The 19,887-nt window shown below is 37.3% G+C and overlaps 1 protein-coding gene and 1 long non-coding RNA gene across 4 annotated transcripts in view; one reads left to right on the forward strand and one right to left on the reverse strand.

The window, feature by feature from the left end:
- Window positions 1–19,887, forward strand: part of cdh12b (cadherin 12b) — a 111,739-nt gene that overhangs the window by 74,245 nt on the left and 17,607 nt on the right. The window contains exons 7-8 of the mRNA XM_066662952.1: window positions 161–297; window positions 8,842–8,963. Coding sequence (XP_066519049.1) covers window positions 161–297; window positions 8,842–8,963 — 259 coding nt within the window. The remainder of the gene's footprint in view (window positions 1–160; window positions 298–8,841; window positions 8,964–19,887) is intronic.
- Window positions 1–19,887, reverse strand: part of LOC136690894 (uncharacterized) — a 62,532-nt gene that overhangs the window by 36,213 nt on the left and 6,432 nt on the right. For all 3 annotated transcript variants that reach the window (XR_010801803.1, XR_010801805.1, XR_010801804.1), the window contains exon 2: window positions 10,653–10,795. This is a non-coding gene — a long non-coding RNA (uncharacterized lncRNA). The remainder of the gene's footprint in view (window positions 1–10,652; window positions 10,796–19,887) is intronic.

Here is a 19,887-nt window from a genome sequence, read left to right on the forward strand (position 1 = left end):
TCATATTCAAGTTTTCAGTCAATATTTTAATTAAATAAAAGGAATTATAGACTATGTGAATTAAGATGTGTGCAGAACGAAAAAAGCTGTAGGAAATTCTTTAATTAGACACTGACTTTAATATAACTATCAATAACAGCTTACTCTGTCCCTCTTCCAGGTATTCCATTGACTGGAAAAGTGACCTGGATAGCTTCTTTGACATCGACCCTGTGACAGGAACCATCTCCATCAGCGAGTTGTTGGACAGGGAAAGTATAGCCCAACACAACATTACAGTTGTGGCGACCAAAGTTAGTAAGTACACCTCAACTCTGTGTCCTTATTTTTATTGAAAGGAAATGTTAGCTTTGTGATTTACTGCACTTTCACTACAGATGACAGTAAATCTGTTTGATCTCAACGTCATTTACGGTTAGCCATAAAATGTCACGACTCCCCTGAATGTGCTTCATGGGTTCCGCATCTTTCTTGTCACTTTGACCTCCTAAAATTAACAACCGACTTCAGCTGCTCGTTTCCTTCATCTGTTGTCTTGATCGCTGTTGTTGATCAAGAGTTTCTGTTTTCCAATTTAATTAGTTAAACAAGTAACTATCTTTTTGGTATTTCCAGATGGCCATCAAATATTAATGACAAAACAATTTTAACACCTCGTTATGTCGTTAGAAATTGTGCTGCTGGTTTAGGGTGCCATCAACTACAAACTTAAAACGTCAACTAAGTAACTGTTTATGTCAAGAAGACACGGACTGCATGCCCGCCAAAAATATGGGTGCAGATTCACTGACATCAAGTCATCTCCTCTAATAAGTCACAGAAGTCATTATCTTTGAGTCTCTGTGGTGCTCAATCAAAATTACAAACGCAACACTCTACATTCATTAGGACAGAACGGGGAAAAGAGGTCATTAAAAGTTGAGCTCTTATCACCATGGTAACAAGCATTACTAACGGTCTTTCAAGGTTGTGGTGCTGATATGCTAATCGCGATTTGCTAATTCGCTGGGCTGACGGGAGACTGCACGAGACAGGCCTGTAAAACTTTGCTTCTCTGCTGCACAGGGAGTTGTCGAGTCAATGTTGGAAGCTCCCATATATTAATATGTAATTTTTTACTATCAGTATCTAGCAGGCCATATTACATTTTTTTTTACCAGCCCATCATAAAATAGTGCTGACTGAGTCAAACTAGGGAACAAGCAGGTTCTCCTTTCTCATAGTCAAACTTGAATTTGTAGAAATATATTATACAGATATATTTAAAACAAACAAACAAAATATCAGCTGGGATAAGATTTGTCATCTCACTCTGGGGTTGAATTATGAGAAATACCACACACAGTTTGAACATCATAAGCCCAGTCTGAGTCACTATTAATGATACTAATACGTAAAATCACGTAGAAGAGATAAAATAAATAAATAAATAAATGTATTAAATGTGTCAAAAGAATTAAAGTAGACCCATCACGCAACTGTCACTATGCCAACACCATAGTCAATAGTGATTAGTGAGGTCACATTAAAATGTTGGCCAAAATTCAACAGAAGACAGAAGGTTTTCACAATAAAATCTCATTTTTACCGAAAGAGTCTGAATAACTGTATTGATGCCATGATATATTGCACATATATGGTTTTCTTGTTTAGTTTTGTAGTTCTATGAAAAAGGTCTGATGCTACACAAAGTAATATCTTGTGATTGGTCGTACTGTATGTCTGACAAATGGCCCCTTTCCTCTCTGACCATATTAAGCAACGGAAAGCCTTCATCTCTGAGATATGAGGCAGAAGCTTGGCTTGTGAGACCAGGTTAGTTATCCCATTTTTGTCAGTGGAAACATTTGTTTAGTCCTATTTTCCCAACACTATTTAGCTCTGTTAAGACAGCATTGCCCTACCCTGATGAATAGCTAAAATGCCCACAACTGTCACAAAGCCTAAGCCACCTCATACAAATGACATTAGACTGCAATAGACTAACATTTAAGCTTGCCATACACTGAGATTTTTAAGCAGTCCAAATTAGTTTCCCACTCATTGTTGTCTTCAAAATACAGTGCGACAGTGTTGTTACCTAGCACACTTCTGCATGTGTTGTTGCGCAGAGAAGAGTTTCATACTCTTCCCAGAAACCCAGATGGGTGAAAGTCCTTGAAGCTTTTACATAAGAATATATCTCTTCACCTGAAGAAAAAAACTTTCATAGACACACTCAGACACACACACCCTTCCCGTTATTTTTAAAAAGTCCAGGCCAGGTGCAGCTCCAGATGTTGCAAGATTACAGGATATGAAATCTGGAATAATAATGCTGAGGGTAGCATATGAGCAGATGAGTCAGCACTGCTTCATAAAATACTATACTTGTTGCAGTTAATGAGAACTGAGCTTCTCAGACCTTGTTTATGTTAGTGCAGCAAACGTGTGGGCATTCAGCCACATGCTGCTAATTAAAGGATAGTCAGTAGGTTTTTATTAATTTGTTCCTTTTTTCTTGTTTTGTCCATCTCTCTTTAGCAGCAGATTGTTACCACGGTGGGAGGGGGGAAATAAAACAGGAGAAAAGGCTTCATCTCTTCCTATGTCTTGTGGTCAATAGACACTGAAAGTTGCTTCTTGGCCTGTAATGAACTGCATTCTCTTACTTCCATTATTTTACTTATGGAGTGCAATGCAGTACAGATGTGGATTTTTCCTCTCAGGCTCTTGCACCATCTAGTGGATAAAAATAGTCCAACTCCATCTCAAAAATGGGATGTACAATGTAATAGGTTATATTAAATTTAAACTTATATCCAGACTGACCTATGAAATATGCTGTTATAAGGAGATAATTGATAAATATATTGTAAATAAATATTAATGGCTTACAGTCATATTTTTCCCCCCAAGGAGAGATAAATCCATATCTGATCGATCACACAAGTTACAGTGCTGTGCTTAGTGACACATGACATGTCCCGAACTTTCAGTAGTAAATTAGTAGTTTCACATTTGAGATCAGTGTCACGTCGGTCATGGACTTATGTTTATATTACACATAAAATGTAAGTGTCTGGCACATTTGTCAGTCCATAATCACTTTTTCTTTATCCAAACATATTTATCAATTTCTTTACTTCACTTCTACCCTAAAGGAGAAAAAATGAGAGGCATTAGAGAATAATGATCTGTCAAAAAATGTCTGACAAACTGGTGACAAACTGCAACAATAACCTTTTCTCTTGACAGCACTTGTCTGGTTTTCAGACTGCTGGCAAAATACTGTTCTCCAAACGCTGACATTCAGCCTCTCGCCAGATTCCATAGCCGTATTCCAGCTTGGTCTGGAGGTGCTGCGGTAATTTCAGCCAAAGGGCTTATCACAGCACACAGGTGGTACCTAAACCACCAATGCTAGTGTTTTTTCATTTGTAAATGCTAATATTTAAAAGGCCAAATTGGAGGCCTTAATGTGCCAAATGGCAATATTAACTATTTAGTCTTATTTTTTATGTATCTTTTTACTTATTTGTTTATTAGCATTATTATTGTTTATATATTTTACAAGGTATTTATTAGCATTGTATTTATTACTGATAGTGTTCTTAGGTTGGGAAAGGGAAGAGAAAAGAAAAAAAATATATAATAAATATAATAATAATAATAATAAAAAAGCACTACTCTTTTGGGAAACGGCATCATTTATTTTCATTGTGTAAAAAAAAAATATAATGAATGGAAACACAAAAGCTTCATAAAACATTTGGTTAAACTTCAGAATACAGCCTGTGTAAAATAAGATCTTTATTCATATTTATTGCAAAGCAAATGATTTATAATAAATTGCCTCAAAATGTGTGCATTGTGCACATAACTGCATTTATTACAGTTTGTTTGTTTAAAACCTTTAAGAATAACAGTAACAATAGTTGACTAATTACAGGAACTCAAAGTCACAGACAAGTGAGAATGAAAACAACCAGAGGAGCAAGAGACCATTGTTGATGTTCAATGGATAATTGAAAGAGTCCACTGAATACAGAAAGCCTTCAACTGTCCATCATGCAGAATTATACAATGAGTACAATTGAGAATCTTATTATTCACAGTCATGAAAATGGATGAACAGACTAGATCCACACGGGCTATGGAGTTAGTCAAGGCTGCATACCACCAACCAATTTGGTCAAATGATTTGCAGAAAATAAAAAAAAATATTTAAAAAAACATGACGACTCTGGGTTCAAAATACAATACAAATAACCTTCAAACTGCATTCATAGTGCTTCAAGGTTTCAAGAAAAATAAGGGTGAATACCATTATTTAGTTTTACCACTATCCCTTATCATATTGCCTCTAGGCGTTACAAGGAGCAGTGGTTAAAATGTTCACTTACGAAAGGACAACATTTCAGGAGCCTGATGTGTCAAAAAAACACAAATAAACTATGTTTCAATACCATACCATTAGAATTCTACCAGGAGTGCTGCTGGGCTTTAGTTAAATTTAGGGAATCATGCCTTCGGAAGCACCTGACAATCATATGTTACTGTCTAAAGCTAACTCCTTTGACATAAGGCTGTTTCTTATTCTGCAATAGGGTTGCAATGCCCTAGGTGCTAGAATGTAATTGCTTCACCATTTAAAGTGGAACTGGGTAGTTACAAATTACTAACAGACATCAGCATAATATTAGCGATGATTTAGGCTATGGATTGTATGAAGAAATGGGTCATAATACATTAAAACTACATTAAACTAAATTAATACGATGGCTATCATAGTTTGCATTGGAGAATTTGCTAACATTTCTGATGACACAAATGAAATCTACGTTTCATGGCTCTGCTTGCATGGCCATCTTGCTGGCGATTCATAAGACATTCATAACTCTCAGTTTCAAGGGCGACCCTGAAAAATCTCAGTTTCAAGAGCTTTATAGCCCTAACTCTCTACCCCTTTTTTTCCAACAAGAATTTAAATGTCCCTACTCCCAGGCAAAATGTGCTGCTTTTTCACCAAAGGAATTAAACAGTTCTGTATCTGATTCTTGAAACCTTGGTGCTCTTCTGTGAACTGGCCTGCATTTTCACCAGTTTAAACAGTACCTAGACACGTCATCAGTAGAGTGCATTTCAGGCTTGCTCAGTTCCAGCATTGTCATGGCTGAATACAGTGCCAGCGCCCAGAGCAGTAGATAAACAGTCATGACAGAGTCATTGTTTATTCTTTGATTACAGTGGGTATAGATCAATGTAATATATGTCTACGCGTGTAGATTGCTGAGTTCTCAGCTGTCCTGAGGGGCTTGAGAAAGGTAGCTAATGGACATTGTAGCGTGCTAAACACAGTCCCACATACACACACACACACACAAAGCCTGTTCCTGTTACTATTTATCTATGTAATATGCTGTGAACCCCTGTCCAGTTCCACTGCTTAATAATGCTGTATGTGAGGTTCTGAGCTCTTTCTAGACTTTCTGAAGCGCGACAAACCTACAGACGATGTCACAGTTTGGACCAAGGAATCAACAACTTTGGATCCAATCCAATTTATGTTGGTGGAAACATGCCGAACATTATCAAATTAAGTATGCAAATGAGAAGCTTTACGACTGGCTGTTAGCAGAATGAGAGTCACTATTAACAGAGGGAACAGCTCAATGTTCAAGCCCTGCTCCGGGTGACTGTCTGTGAGGAGTTTGGTGTGTTCTCCCCGTGTCTGTGTGGGTTTCCTCCGGGTGCTCCGGTTTCCTTCCATTGTCCAAAAACACACGTTGGTAGGTGGATTGGCGACTCAAAAAGTGTCTGTAAGTGTGAGTGAATGTGTGACTGTGTTGCCCTGTGAAGGACTGACGCCCCCTCCAGGGTGTGTTCCCGCCTTCTGCCCAATGATTCCGGGTAGGCTCCAGACCCACCTCGACCCTGGATAAGCGGTTAAAGATAATGAATGAATAAATAATTAATAGATTATCTACAAAGAGATCAGATTTGCCCAGGCTATGATGTATGTGTTATACGAAAGTTAAAATAAAGGGAAAAAGGAAAAAAAAAATAGAATAAAAAATACTGGGCAGGAGAATAAAAGCATTTGCCTTTGAACTTCTGTTAGAGGAAAGGACCTCTCAGTCAAAGCCTTGAGGACTAGAAAAACATTAAATGTGTGAATCATATTTTACCATTTCACAGCAGTATTAAAGCAGGAAAGAGAGAAAGAAATTTTGATTTTATAAAAATGTATATCAAGAAGAATCTAGTCACTGGTAAAATAAAGTTCTGATTTGAACAGTTGAAAGTAAAAGAGGAAGAGTATGACCAGTGACAGACTGCATGAAATCTACAGCCTTCATTCTTGAAAATTGAATGAAAACAAATTCAGATTTAACTGCAATGAACAAAGTCCAAGCAACTTACCGTCTGATTTATGAAATGCACATACAACATGGAAATCAACTGTGATATGCATTCATCAACGGTGCTCAAATCAATGTGTTAACACAGACACCAGCTCAATGGGCCTGATTTACATGTAGTTTACATGAAGCATGCCCTAAATATTGCAGTAAGGTTTGGTGGTGATACAATGAAAACAGAATTCAGAGGTTTGTGAGCCAATGGCAGTGCTCCTAGGCAGACTTTTGGACTGACCATTTAAATGCAAATCAATGTTCACATGTTTGAGTTTACAAAGCCCAGTGTCTGTAAATGGATTGTTTAAAAAATAAATAAATAAAATACATTTTCAAAAAACAACCCGTCTCAATCCAGTGTGGTAGACGCGCTCTCTCTGCTCATGGCAGGAAAACACCATTTTGGAGTTGTGTGGACCACAAAGGGACTTTGAAGCATGAACTCAGTTAAGGATATTGCTCCAATTCCTGGTCTGTATGTGGGTAATATTGACTTATTTTTGCAGTTAATGGAACTGACTCTAAATTCAGACGTGGGCTAACTGTATGAAAGTAAATACAGACTGAAAATGCTAAAAAATAAACTTGATTTACAAATAACTTTGTGGTAATTCAGATAGTGAAAAAAAAGACAACTAACCAACAAGCAAGTTAACCTTCAGCCATGCACAAACAACTGGCAGGTGGAAACTTAATTTACTGTAAATTGTAAGATGTCTGGCACTGCTTTCTTTATAGTTACTATTTTATAGACGCGTGTTTACGTTTTTATTTCTATGGCCAGTAATATTATGCTCAGCAGATGTCAGAACCAGCTATATGATGTTTACTGAGATGCTGACGCATGGTTCAGCTGACGAGGAAAAGAGGAAAGAGAGGAGAAGAAGATAATAAAACCTAAATACCAGAATATATGCTGTGTATTTTGAACACATGCTCTAGCATCGTAGTTTCTGCCATGTCTCCTCCAATCCTGTCGCCCATTTGCTTTCAGGGAGATGTGAATACCAAGTTATGACAACACAACGTCTAGACCACACACACACTCTCACGTAAACACATACGCAACTATACCTTTCCAGGAAGATTGCTTTTTATCATCAAGGTCACCCAAAGGTCCTGGCTTTATATGGGACCACAGCAGGGGATAAGCATAGATCTCTTTCCCCTCTAAGCCATTCTTTTTTGCCACCCACAAGCTCATATCACACACCAAATCCATAAGTCCATTCCTCATTGATGCCCCCCTGCACTGTGCACAGTCAGAATTCATACCACATCTCTGCAAAATGTAACCAAACACTCATGTTGCATGGCTGGTGGGGTCAATCTAAGCCCAGCTGTCATAATATAGCACCAGGGTGGCATTTCCCTCTCCATTTCAGGTAAAATGATATTCAAATATAAATCTCATTTCATTCTAGTCATGTGACGGCACACCGTGACAGCAGAAATTATGGCATGTCTGTAAGGGTCAGTCACCCAAGCCCATTCAAGGAACAAAAGAGCACAGTCTACCGTCATTCAAATATCATATTTAATCAGTTAAATGCAATCATGAATCATAATGTCGAGGCTTATTAATACATGTGCTGCCAAGCCCATTATTTACATTCGAGATTAAAATATCTGCCATAAATCTGTGTTCTTACCTAGATTTATCAACCACTGACACTATCAAAGTGAGTGCACACAATGATACAAGGAAAGACACTGAATATTCAGATCTGATGCTGATTGCTTTTACCCTTTTGCTGTTGGGTTAGATTTAGGTGTAACAAGGCTTGACATACTGGTGAACTGTAACAGGGTTTTTCTGAATGTGGCCACATGGTGCCAGTATTACACTGCGGATAACATCCATGCACGCCTCCAAAACTACACATGAAATAAAGCACTGCAAAGTGTCACTCCAAAGATAAGCTAGGGGCTGAGCTGCCATGTCTTTCTGGCTCCTGAGTCAACCATGGACAAGTGCATGTTTAGACCCTATACAATTACATAAAGTATACATTTAATTAAAGTAAAACCGTATGCTCAAAGACAGAATATGGTGCAAAAGACAAAGACCAAAGACCCTTGTTTCATTTAAAAAAGACACTTATTTTATCAGTATTTAACATGTTTATGCTTTATTACAACTGACCAGACCATTTCAGGCCCATAAATCCATAAACGACTACTCCACCCCTCTGAGACCCACATTTATTGAGACTTGTTTGTTTGTTTTTTTTTTATATCCTGTTTTGGATCATTTTTCCACTTTTTAATTTCCTTTGAGCCGGCAGTTATGCTGGATATTAAACAAAAGAAGGGAGGTCTCTGACAGTACTGTTTAGAAGCCAATCTGCCGATAAATTTTGTGCAAGATTGATTAAAATGCTCTATTTATTTATTTGTTTTGAACAGAGTTAACCATGTACTTTCTTCCTGTTTGCAGATAACCCAGAGCTGACCAGCCGAGTGTCCGTCAAAGTTCACGTCCTGGATGTAAACGAGTTTCCACCAGAGCTTGCAATACCCTATGAGACCTTTGTGTGTGAAAGTGCCAAAACGGGACAGGTGAGAGAAAATCAGCATGTGGGTCACGATTTCTTTAACTAACAAACAAAGGGGGATGCGGTATAGAGAGAGAAAGCTTGTGAGAATGAGAGGGAGTGTTTGTGTGGAGACGAGGGGGAGGAGAGGGCGAGAGACAGAGAATAAGTAATTTTGAGAGAGAGAGAGAAATAAAGAGAGAATGCACGTTTGCATGTCAAAATCCAATTCTAAACTTATAAGCCTTTTAAGATGATGTGTAATCCTGCACAGAACACCACATTCATTAAACCACCAGGGCAGCTGTGGCCATGTGGCTGTGTGTGTGTGTGTGTGTGTGTGTGTGTTATAAACCTAGTTTACCAATAAATAAATAAAAAACATAAAGAGAAGATTGGATCTATTGGATTTAACATCTCAACCGGTCTGAATCTGCTGCACTCAGACATTTTATTTATTCTCAAGAAATGTCAAAACTTATTTAAAAAACTTAAAAATAAAATGTAGAGGATAGCTCCATTAAGCAAAACCATTATCACAAAAATAATTGTATCTACTTCAAACCATAAACGTCATTTTCACTTATATATGTAATATTAACTAGGGTGACCAGATCTGAGATGGTGAAAAAGAGGACACGGGTAACAAGGACTACTGACGTGCAGACTGACCAATTAAATGTTTACAGAGAAGGTTATCGACCAATAACGGTAGCTCTACAGTCAGATCATCCAATCAGAAGATTTTAGGCTACTTCACCACGGAGGGCGGGACTACTTTGTGAACAAAACACATCTCGAAGTTCTATGTAAGTTCTAGAAAAACAAAATCCCGGACGTTTGTGAAATTCCGCCCAGACATTTCTTTAAGTCTAAAAAAGAGGACATGTCCGGGTAAAAGAGGATGTCTGGTCACTCTATATTAACTAAAACTATAGCATATTTAACTGTAAAAATAGCACCTTTGTCTTGATGTATGTTCACACACAATCACTGATGAATTTTCATATATTTTTCAGTATATTTTCATATATCATTAATTACTATGCATTTTCACCAACAATATTAACTATTTTAATACTACTTCAGCCACTTCTTAGTTTCCTTAGAAATAGAAGCAAAAACTAACCTGAGATGGGCACAATACTGTTCTACCATTGTTTAAACATTGTATAAAAAATTTGCAAATATGATTAAATAAATTTGTATTCATTCTAAGAACCAATTCACTTTGGGGTTTTTTTGGGATCTGGAAAAAATTCTTTAGGCATCAGTTTTTCTTTTTGTATATTTCTTGGTTGAAGTCGTTATATCAGACTCTGAAATGATGAAAAAAGCTTAATGAGTGTGTGTGTGTGTGTGTGTGTGTGTGTGTGTGTGTGTGTGTGAGAGAGAGAGAGAGAGAATGCAGAATGGTAACTAATCAGACAATGAGCACCTGATCTTATTGTCTTCCTAGTCTGCTGTTTGAATGGAGGATTATCTGCGGCTGCACTCGGTTTGGGTTTTTGTGCTTCTGACATGCTTTCAACAAGGGATTAGCTACGGCTGTTTGGTGTTTGGATTTGTGGATTTTTGACAATTATATAATGCTCAGAGATTATTTCAAGCGTTGTGGCGTTCATGTGGTGGAGCAGCATGAATCCAGAGAGATGTGTGTGATGTGATGGTCAGGTGTGTATGAGAGAATTAGCCTTGTTCTACACACTCATACCTGTAGTGCTCACAGCAGCCCTGTGGCAGGTGGTGGTAACAGAAGGGTGATATGAGGCAAGGCAAAGCTGAGGAAGAGCTGAGACGGGTGTTATTCCAGCATGGGGCGGATCATGATCGCAGACAAGCCACAGGGGATCCCATCTGAAACCATACAGAAATTAAAGGAGCTGAACAGAACCATGGCACGCATAGAATGGAACATGGAATCAGACTAATTATAGTTTTAAAACTGACAACAGGGGTGTTTGTTTTTTTTTTAACACAGACTAATGCTAAAGGCCAGCTATACATTAAGCCCTTCATTAACAGGTCATATCTAGCAGTGGCTAATTTACTGAGGCAGTATGGAGAAACACAACAGAACATTAATTCACTGTCTGTAACCACTTGTCCAGTTCAGGAGTTCAGGGTTGTGGTGGGTCCAGAGCCGACCCGGAATCATTGGGCACAAGACAGGAACACAACCTGGACAGTCCTTCACAGCGCGACACACACATTCACACCTATGGACACTTTTGAGTCACCAATCAACTACCGACCTGTGTTTTTTGGAGGAAAACTGAGCATCCAGAGAACACAACAAACTCCTCACAGACAGTCACCCACAACTTCCACATCCCTAGAGCTGTGTGATTGCAACCGTACCTGCTGCACCACCGTGCCGCCCCACAACAGAACATAGCATTTTTCTCATTCAAACAACTGAACTGAAATTAGAATCACTTTATTGGCCACCGTGTATAGCATCAAAATAGGTTCTAAAGTTTTGAGAACCAAAAAACAGAATCCATAACCAATAAATGTCAATTTGTAATTGAGAAAACAGTCATTAATATTGAGAGTTATAAAAACAGGTTTGTAAACAGAATATTTCTGTGTATAATAGTTCATTTTAAGTTTAATATTCTTTAATAAAATCCGTTTTCGTTTGCATTTCGCCTTTTCTCGGTTGCGCTTCTTTTCTCGCTTTTGAAGGTTTTCGGGATCTAGACAGTCATTGGCTGCTAAAGTTGAGCCCCGCCCAGCCTGCAGATTCTGCACACCCTAACCCTGACTGCAAAATGACTCTAAGCCTTTATATAATAAATATTTCATATGGTTTACCAGTGTTTGCCGGTCGTTCTTTTTCCAATCAGTTGGGTGGGCGGGGCTTAACTTAAGCAGCCAATGCTTGTCTAGATCCCAACCCCGTCAAAAGCAAGAAACTTCTGGAGGCGAAAGCGAGAGAAAAGCAACTGAGAAAAGGCGGTATTCTTCAAGAATATTAACCTCAAAATAGACGATTAAATACAGAAATGTTCGGTTTAAAAACCTGTTTTTATAACTCTGAATATTAATGACAGTTTTCTCAATTACATTTATTAGGTATGGATTCTGTTTTTTGGTTCTCAGAAATTTAGAACCTATTTTAACACCATAACTGTGCTTGCACACAGGGGAATTTGTTCTGTGCATTTAACACAATCCATACACACACGCTAGCAAACTCTAGGGGCAGTGAGCACACATGCCCAGAGCAGTGGGCAGCCCTAGCCACAGGGAGCAGTTGGGGGTTAGGTGCCTTGCTCAAGGGTACATCAGTCATGACCTGCCGGCTCTGGGGATCAAACCGACAACTTTCTTGTTACACGCCCAGTTCCCTAATCACCAGGCCACGGCTGCCCCTGAAATCTGAAAACAACCAATTGGTTAAATGGGAACCTGCTGTCCTCTTATATATTCATGTCTTCAACACTGTTTCAGATTTATGTATGATTTAGATTTGAGTATCTACTTGTTTGAGTTTAGCCACATGGCCAAAACAATCATGAGATGATGTCACCCTTTATTTACAGCTTAGGTTTTTAACAGTTTAAATATACACCTATTCACCATAACCTTATGCCAACCTCCTTGTTTCTACACTCACCGTCCAACCTCTCAGCTCCAATGAACAGACTGAAGCACTCTACAATTACAGAGTGTAGTCTAGCTCTTGCACTGCAAACTTTGCTTACTACTTTTCACACTGTTCTTCAGTTTTCAGTGTGTGTTACACTAGTACGAAAGCAGCTTGAGTTTTAAAACACTGCGTGCACCCGCTGTCCACTCCACCTAGGAAGAGTCTTGTACCTTTCACCACCTAACGTGGCCAAGAACTGCCTACGACAGTAGGAAAAAGAATTTGACTGACACATAAAAACCTAATCACAAGTTTGCTATGACACAAAGAAAGAGGCAGACAGCCATTCAGAATGCAACTGACAGAATCCTTACAGTTAGGTCAGCTTAAAAAATATCAGACTCTCCATCAACCTGTGGGTGGAACATCTGTGGCTGGGACTAGTCTTACTCTAGTCCTTCAGCAGGATGTTTTGTGGCTGGTGGACTATGCTCAGTCCAACTGAAGTCAAGCCAGCCTCCACTTGGAAAAGCTTGGTCAAGCCAGCCCCCACTTAGATTTGGTGGAACGTCGTATTCTGAACATTACGGTAATAGCGTGCAGAGGAACAAATTTCTAAATAAAAGCCAAAAGTCAATGACAGGAAATGTATGTAATAATAAATAATTTTCTAAACAAATAATAAATGGATAAACAACAAATATTTGCTATTTTGTGGAAATGATGAAGATTTTAGGACATGACTCTCAAGTCACTCTGATGTGCCATTTATAAAAAAGGCCCTTTGTGTAGTCCTATGTCTGTAAATTTATTTCCAAATTTAAATAATTATTAAAAAGAAACCTTTAGTTTGCACAGAACAATTTCACTTCATAATCATAGTACAACACCTGATTATGTCACTCAATTAATATAAAGTCATTTTGATGTGTCATTTCAAAATAAAGGCCCTTTGAATTGTCCCATTTCTGTAAATTAATTTCCAAATTTAAATAATTATTAAAAGGAAACCTTTAGTTTGCACAGAACAATTTCACTTCATAATCATAGTACCACATCTGATTATGTCACTCACTGAATATCAAGTCATTCTGATGTGTCATTTCAAAATAAAGGCCCTTTGAATTGTCCCATTTCTGTAAATTTATTTCCAAATTTAAATAATTATTAAAAAGAAACCTTTAGTTTGCACAGAACAATTTCACTTCATAATCATAGTACCACACCTGATTATGTCACTCACTTCATATGAAGTCATTCTGATGTGTCATTTCAAAATAAAAGCCCATTGAATTGTCCAATTTCTGTACATTTATTTCCAAATTTAAATAATTATTAAAAGGAAACCTTTAGTTTGCACAGAACAATTTCACTTCATAATCATAGTACCACACCTGATTATGTCACTCACTTCATATGAAGTCATTCTGATGTGTCATTTCAAAATAAAAGCTCTTTGAATTGTCCCATTTCTGTAAATTTAATTCCAAAATTTAGATCATTATTAAAAAGAAACCTTTAGTTTGCACAGAACAACTTCACTTCATAATCATAGTACCACACCTGATTATGTCACTCACTTCATATGAAGTCATTCTGATGTGTCATTTCAAAATAAAAGCCCATTGAATTGTCCCATATCTGTAAATTTAATTCCACATTTAAATAATTATTAAAAGGAAACCTTTAGTTTGCACAGAACAATTTCACTTCATAATCATAGTACCACACCTGATTATGTCACTCACTTCATATGAAGTCATTCTGATGTGTCATTTCAAAATAAAAGCTCTTTGAATTGTCCCATTTCTGTAAATTTAATTCCAAAATTTAGATCATTATTAAAAAGAAACCTTTAGATTGCACAGAACAATTTCACTTCATAGTCATAGTACAACACCTGATTATGTCACTCATGTAATATGAAGTCATTCTGATGTGTCATTTCAAAATAAAGGCCCTTTGAATTGTCCCATTTCTGTAAATTTATTTCCAAATTTAAATAATTATTAAAAAGAAACCTTTAGTTTGCACAGAACAATTTCACTTCATAGTCATAGTACAACACCTGATTATGTCACTCATGTAATATGAAGTCATTCTGGTGTGTCATTTCAAAATAAAGGCCCTTTGAATTGTCCCATTTCTGTAAATTAATTTCCAAATTTAAATAATTATTAAAAAGAAACCTTTAGTTTGCACAGAACAATTTCACTTCATAATCATAGTACCACACCTGATTATATCACTCACTTCATATGAAGTCATTCTGATGTGTCATTTCAAAATAAAAGCTCCTTGAATTGTCCCATTTCTGTAAATTTAATTCCAAAATTTAGATCATTATTAAAAAGAAACCTTTAGATTGCACAGAACAATTTCACTTCATAATCATAGTACCACACCTGATTATGTCACTCATTAAATATAAAGTCATTCTGATGTGTCATTTCAAAATAAAAGCTCTTTGAATTGTCCCATTTCTGTAAATTTAATTTCAAATGTAAATAATTATTAAAAAGAAACCTTTAGTTTGCACAGAACAACTTCACTTCATAATCATAGTACCACACCTGATTATGTCACTCACTTCATATGAAGTCATTCTGATGTGTCATTTCAAAATAAAGGCCCTTTGAATTGTCCCATTTCTGTAAATTTATTTCCAAATTTATATCATTATTAAATGTGAACCATTAGTTTGCACAGAACAATTTCACTTCATAATCATAGTACCACACCTGATTATGTCACTCATGTAATATGAAGTCATTCTGATGTGTCATTTCAAAATAAAGGCCCTTTGAATTGTCCCATTTCTGTAAATTAATTTCCAAATTTAAATAATTATTAAAAAGAAACCTTTAGTTTGCACAGAACAATTTCACTTCATAATCATAGTACCACACCTGATTATGTCACTCATGTAATATGAAGTCATTCTGATGTGTCATTTCAAAATAAAGGCCCTTTGAATTGTCCCATTTCTGTAAATTTATTTCCAAATTTAAATAATTATTAAAAGGAAACCTTTAGTTTGCACAGAACAATTTCACTTCATAATCATAGTACCACACCTGATTATGTCACTCATGTAATATGAAGTCATTCTGATGTGTCATTTCAAAATAAAGGCCATTTGAATTGTCCCATTTCTGTAAATTTATTTCCAAATTTAAATAATTATTAAAAGGAAACCTTTAGTTTGCACAGATTAATTTCACTTCATAATCATAGTACCACACCTGATTATGTCACTCATTAAATATCAAGTCATTCTGATGTGTCATTTTAAAATAAAAGCTCTTTGAATTGTCCCATTTCTGTAAATTTATTTCCAAATTTAAATAATTATTAAAAGGAAACCTTTAGTTTGCACAGAACAATTTCACTTCATAATCATAGTACCACACCTGATTATGTCACTCACTTCATATGAAGTCATTCTGATGTGTCATTTCAAAATAAAGGCCCTTTGAATTGTCCCATTTCTGTAAATTTATTTCCAAATTTATATCATTATTAAATGTGAACCATTAGTTTGCACAGAACAATTTCACTTCATAATCATAGTACCACACCTGATTATGTCACTCATGTAATATGAAGTCATTCTGATGTGTCATTTCAAAATAAAGGCCCTTTGAATTGTCCCATTTCTGTAAATTAATTTCCAAATTTAAATAATTATTAAAAAGAAACCTTTAGTTTGCACAGAACAATTTCACTTCATAATCATAGTACCACACCTGATTATGTCACTCATGTAATATGAAGTCATTCTGATGTGTCATTTCAAAATAAAGGCCCTTTGAATTGTCCCATTTCTGTAAATTTATTTCCAAATTTAAATAATTATTAAAAGGAAACCTTTAGTTTGCACAGAACAATTTCACTTCATAATCATAGTACCACACCTGATTATGTCACTCATGTAATATGAAGTCATTCTGATGTGTCATTTCAAAATAAAGGCCATTTGAATTGTCCCATTTCTGTAAATTTATTTCCAAATTTAAATAATTATTAAAAGGAAACCTTTAGTTTGCACAGATTAATTTCACTTCATAATCATAGTACCACACCTGATTATGTCACTCATTAAATATCAAGTCATTCTGATGTGTCATTTTAAAATAAAAGCTCTTTGAATTGTCCCATTTCTGTAAATTTATTTCCAAATTTAAATAATTATTAAAAGGAAACCTTTAGTTTGCACAGAACAATTTCACTTCATAATCATAGTACCACACCTGATTATATCACTCACTTCATATGAAGTCATTCTGATGTGTCATTTCAAAATAAAAGCTCTTTGAATTGTCCCATTTCTGTAAATTTAATTCCAAAATTTAGATCATTATTAAAAAGAAACCTTTAGATTGCACAGAACAATTTCACTTCATAATCATAGTACCACACCTGATTATGTCACTCATTAAATATAAAGTCATTCTGATGTGTCATTTCAAAATAAAAGCTCTTTGAATTGTCCCATTTCTGTAAATTTAATTTCAAATGTAAATAATTATTAAAAAGAAACCTTTAGTTTGCACAGAACAACTTCACTTCATAATCATAGTACCACACCTGAGTATGTCACTCACTTCATATGAAGTCATTCTGATGTGTCATTTCAAAATAAAAGCCCATTGAATTGTCCCATATCTGTAAATTTAATTCCACATTTAAATAATTATTAAAAGGAAACCTTTAGTTTGCACAGAACAATTTCACTTCATAATCATAGTACAACACCTGATTATGTCACTCATGTAATATGAAGTCATTCTGATGTGTCATTTCAAAATAAAGGCCCTTTGAATTGTCCCATTTCTGTAAATTTATTTCCAAATTTAAATAATTATTAAAAGGAAACCTTTAGTTTGCACAGAACAATTTCACTTCATAATCATAGTACCACACCTGATTATGTCACTCACTTCATATGAAGTCATTCTGATGTGTCATTTCAAAATAAAGGCCATTTGAATTGTCCCATTTCTGTAAATTTAATTCCAAATTTATATCATTATTAAATGTGAACCATTAGTTTGCACAGAACAATTTCACTTCATAATCATAGTACCACACCTGATTATGTCACTCACTGAATATGAAGTCATTCTGGTGTGCCATTTTAAAAAAGAACTATTGTAAATGATCACATTTCAGCTATATTCACTCCGGATGTTGGAATTGTTATTAAAAGGAATCCTCCAGTTTGCACACACCACTTTCACTTTATAATGAAAGTACACCCCTAAATATATGTCTCTCACTTAATATCAAGTCATTCTTGTGTGCCATTTCAGATTAGGACCACTGTAATCAATCAGATTTAAATTATATTCACTGTAGATGTTGAGATTGTTAATAAAAGGAATCCTCCAGTTTGTAAACACTACTTTCACTTCATAATGATAGTACAGCACATGCAAGCATCAATCATTTAATGTCATACTATTGTAGTGTGTCTAATTTGTTCATCCACTCATTACATCCAGATCACATTACTGATATAATGCACGACGCGGTTCCTCAGCGCCTTCAAGAGTAGTCGACTCATGTACCGAGTGATTACTCCAGTGTGAATCGAAGGAACTGGCGTTAGAAGCGTGCTGGAGTCACTCCCTCGCTGGTGGATTACCCCTTCAGGTCCGGGGAATTTTTTTGGGGGGGGGGGGGTTAAGGGTGGGGGCTGTTAGCCTCCGACTTCAGGACAAGGGAAGTGAGGCTAACAGGGGCGCACCTCTGGGGGATCCATGGTTAAAGAAATCCCTCAAGAGTTCGCCCATCAGACCCCCTAAACCCTTAACAGTTCCAGTACAGGACGTCGTCGCAGGGCCCTCTGCTCCCAAGGATGTCGCTGCACTCCCTCCTGATCTCCAGGAGAAGCTTGCAAGCCTCTTGGCACGTCTGGAGGTCTCCGTGAAGGCGGCACCCGCCGCTCCTGTCTCCGTGAAGGCGGCACCAGCCGCTCCTGTCTCCGTGAAGGCGGCACCAGCCGCTCCTGTCTCCGTGAAGGTGGCACCAGCCGCTCCTGGACCCGTGACTGTGGCTCCGGCCGCTTCTGCACCCGTGACTGTGGCTCCGGCCGCTTCTCCACCCGTGACTGTGGCTTTTTTACACATTTAAAATATTCCGAAAGATGGTTCTTCATGGAACCAATAGTACTTCTCCTATGGCGTCACGATTAGCGGGGCAGACTGACGGAGGCGGACGCACTTGCTAAAACACAGTAATTTTAATGAAACAAAAGATACAACAAAACAAAGACTGGCAACTACGGAAACAACTAGACATATGAAATGAATTGAGGAAAACAACAGAGACAGACCAAACTAAGAAACAAGACACAGATACACTGGAGGCGAAACAACGATACTTAGAGGAAAGAAATGACAAGGCTTGGGGAGAAAAACAAAATGACATGACTACAAATGAGAATTACACAAACCGACATGACTTTGGAATCAAAATGAAACGACTAGGAAACAAAAACAACCTGACTTGAAGTGGGAGAGAAACAACACCATATGACTATGAAAAAGGAAGAAACAACATGACTGGGAAACTAAACGAAACGTCTTGACTAGGAAGTTAACAACACAAAACGAAACGACATGACCTGACTGGGAAAGAGCAAAACAAATGACCGATAACAGGAAGTGACACAAGGGAACTTAAATACTACATACAAACGAGACACACCTGAGACAGATAACGAGGACAGCGGACAAGGAGGCGGAACAAAGTCGGGACATGGGCGGAGACAAGGACAACAGACACAACAGAACAGACACAGGAGCTGGGGACATGACCGGACCGGATATAGGAGACTGGACACAGGACAGGACAGGAGGCTGACAAAGGGAGGCTACAGGAGAAGAGACTTGGGACAAGACAGAGGACAGAAACGGGACAAGACAGAACTAGAGACGGGTGATGAAATACTGGAATGAAGAGGGGGACGGACTGGAGACAAAACTGGAGAGCAGACGGGACTGAACGGGTGACTGAAAAAAGGGAAAAGGAGACAGGACTTGAGACTGGAAAGGACTAGACAGGACACATGAGACTGGACCGGAGCAGGAAACTGGACAGGGTGCTTGACATTGGATAGTACAATGGATGGGAACGGGGATTGGACGAGACTAGGAACTGGAGACAGAAGCAGGTGACTGAACAGGTTTAGGGACAGAAGACTGGACATGGGCAGGTGACAGGACAGGGGACTGGAATGGAGACAGAACATGTGGCAGAACTGGGTAATGGGACTGGAAGGGAGACAAGACAAGTGACTGAACAGGGGACAGGACATTTGATTGAACACTGGATGTATACGGGG

Source organism: Hoplias malabaricus, chromosome 3 (genome assembly GCF_029633855.1).
Source record: "Hoplias malabaricus isolate fHopMal1 chromosome 3, fHopMal1.hap1, whole genome shotgun sequence".
Lineage (NCBI taxonomy): Eukaryota > Metazoa > Chordata > Actinopteri > Characiformes > Erythrinidae > Hoplias > Hoplias malabaricus.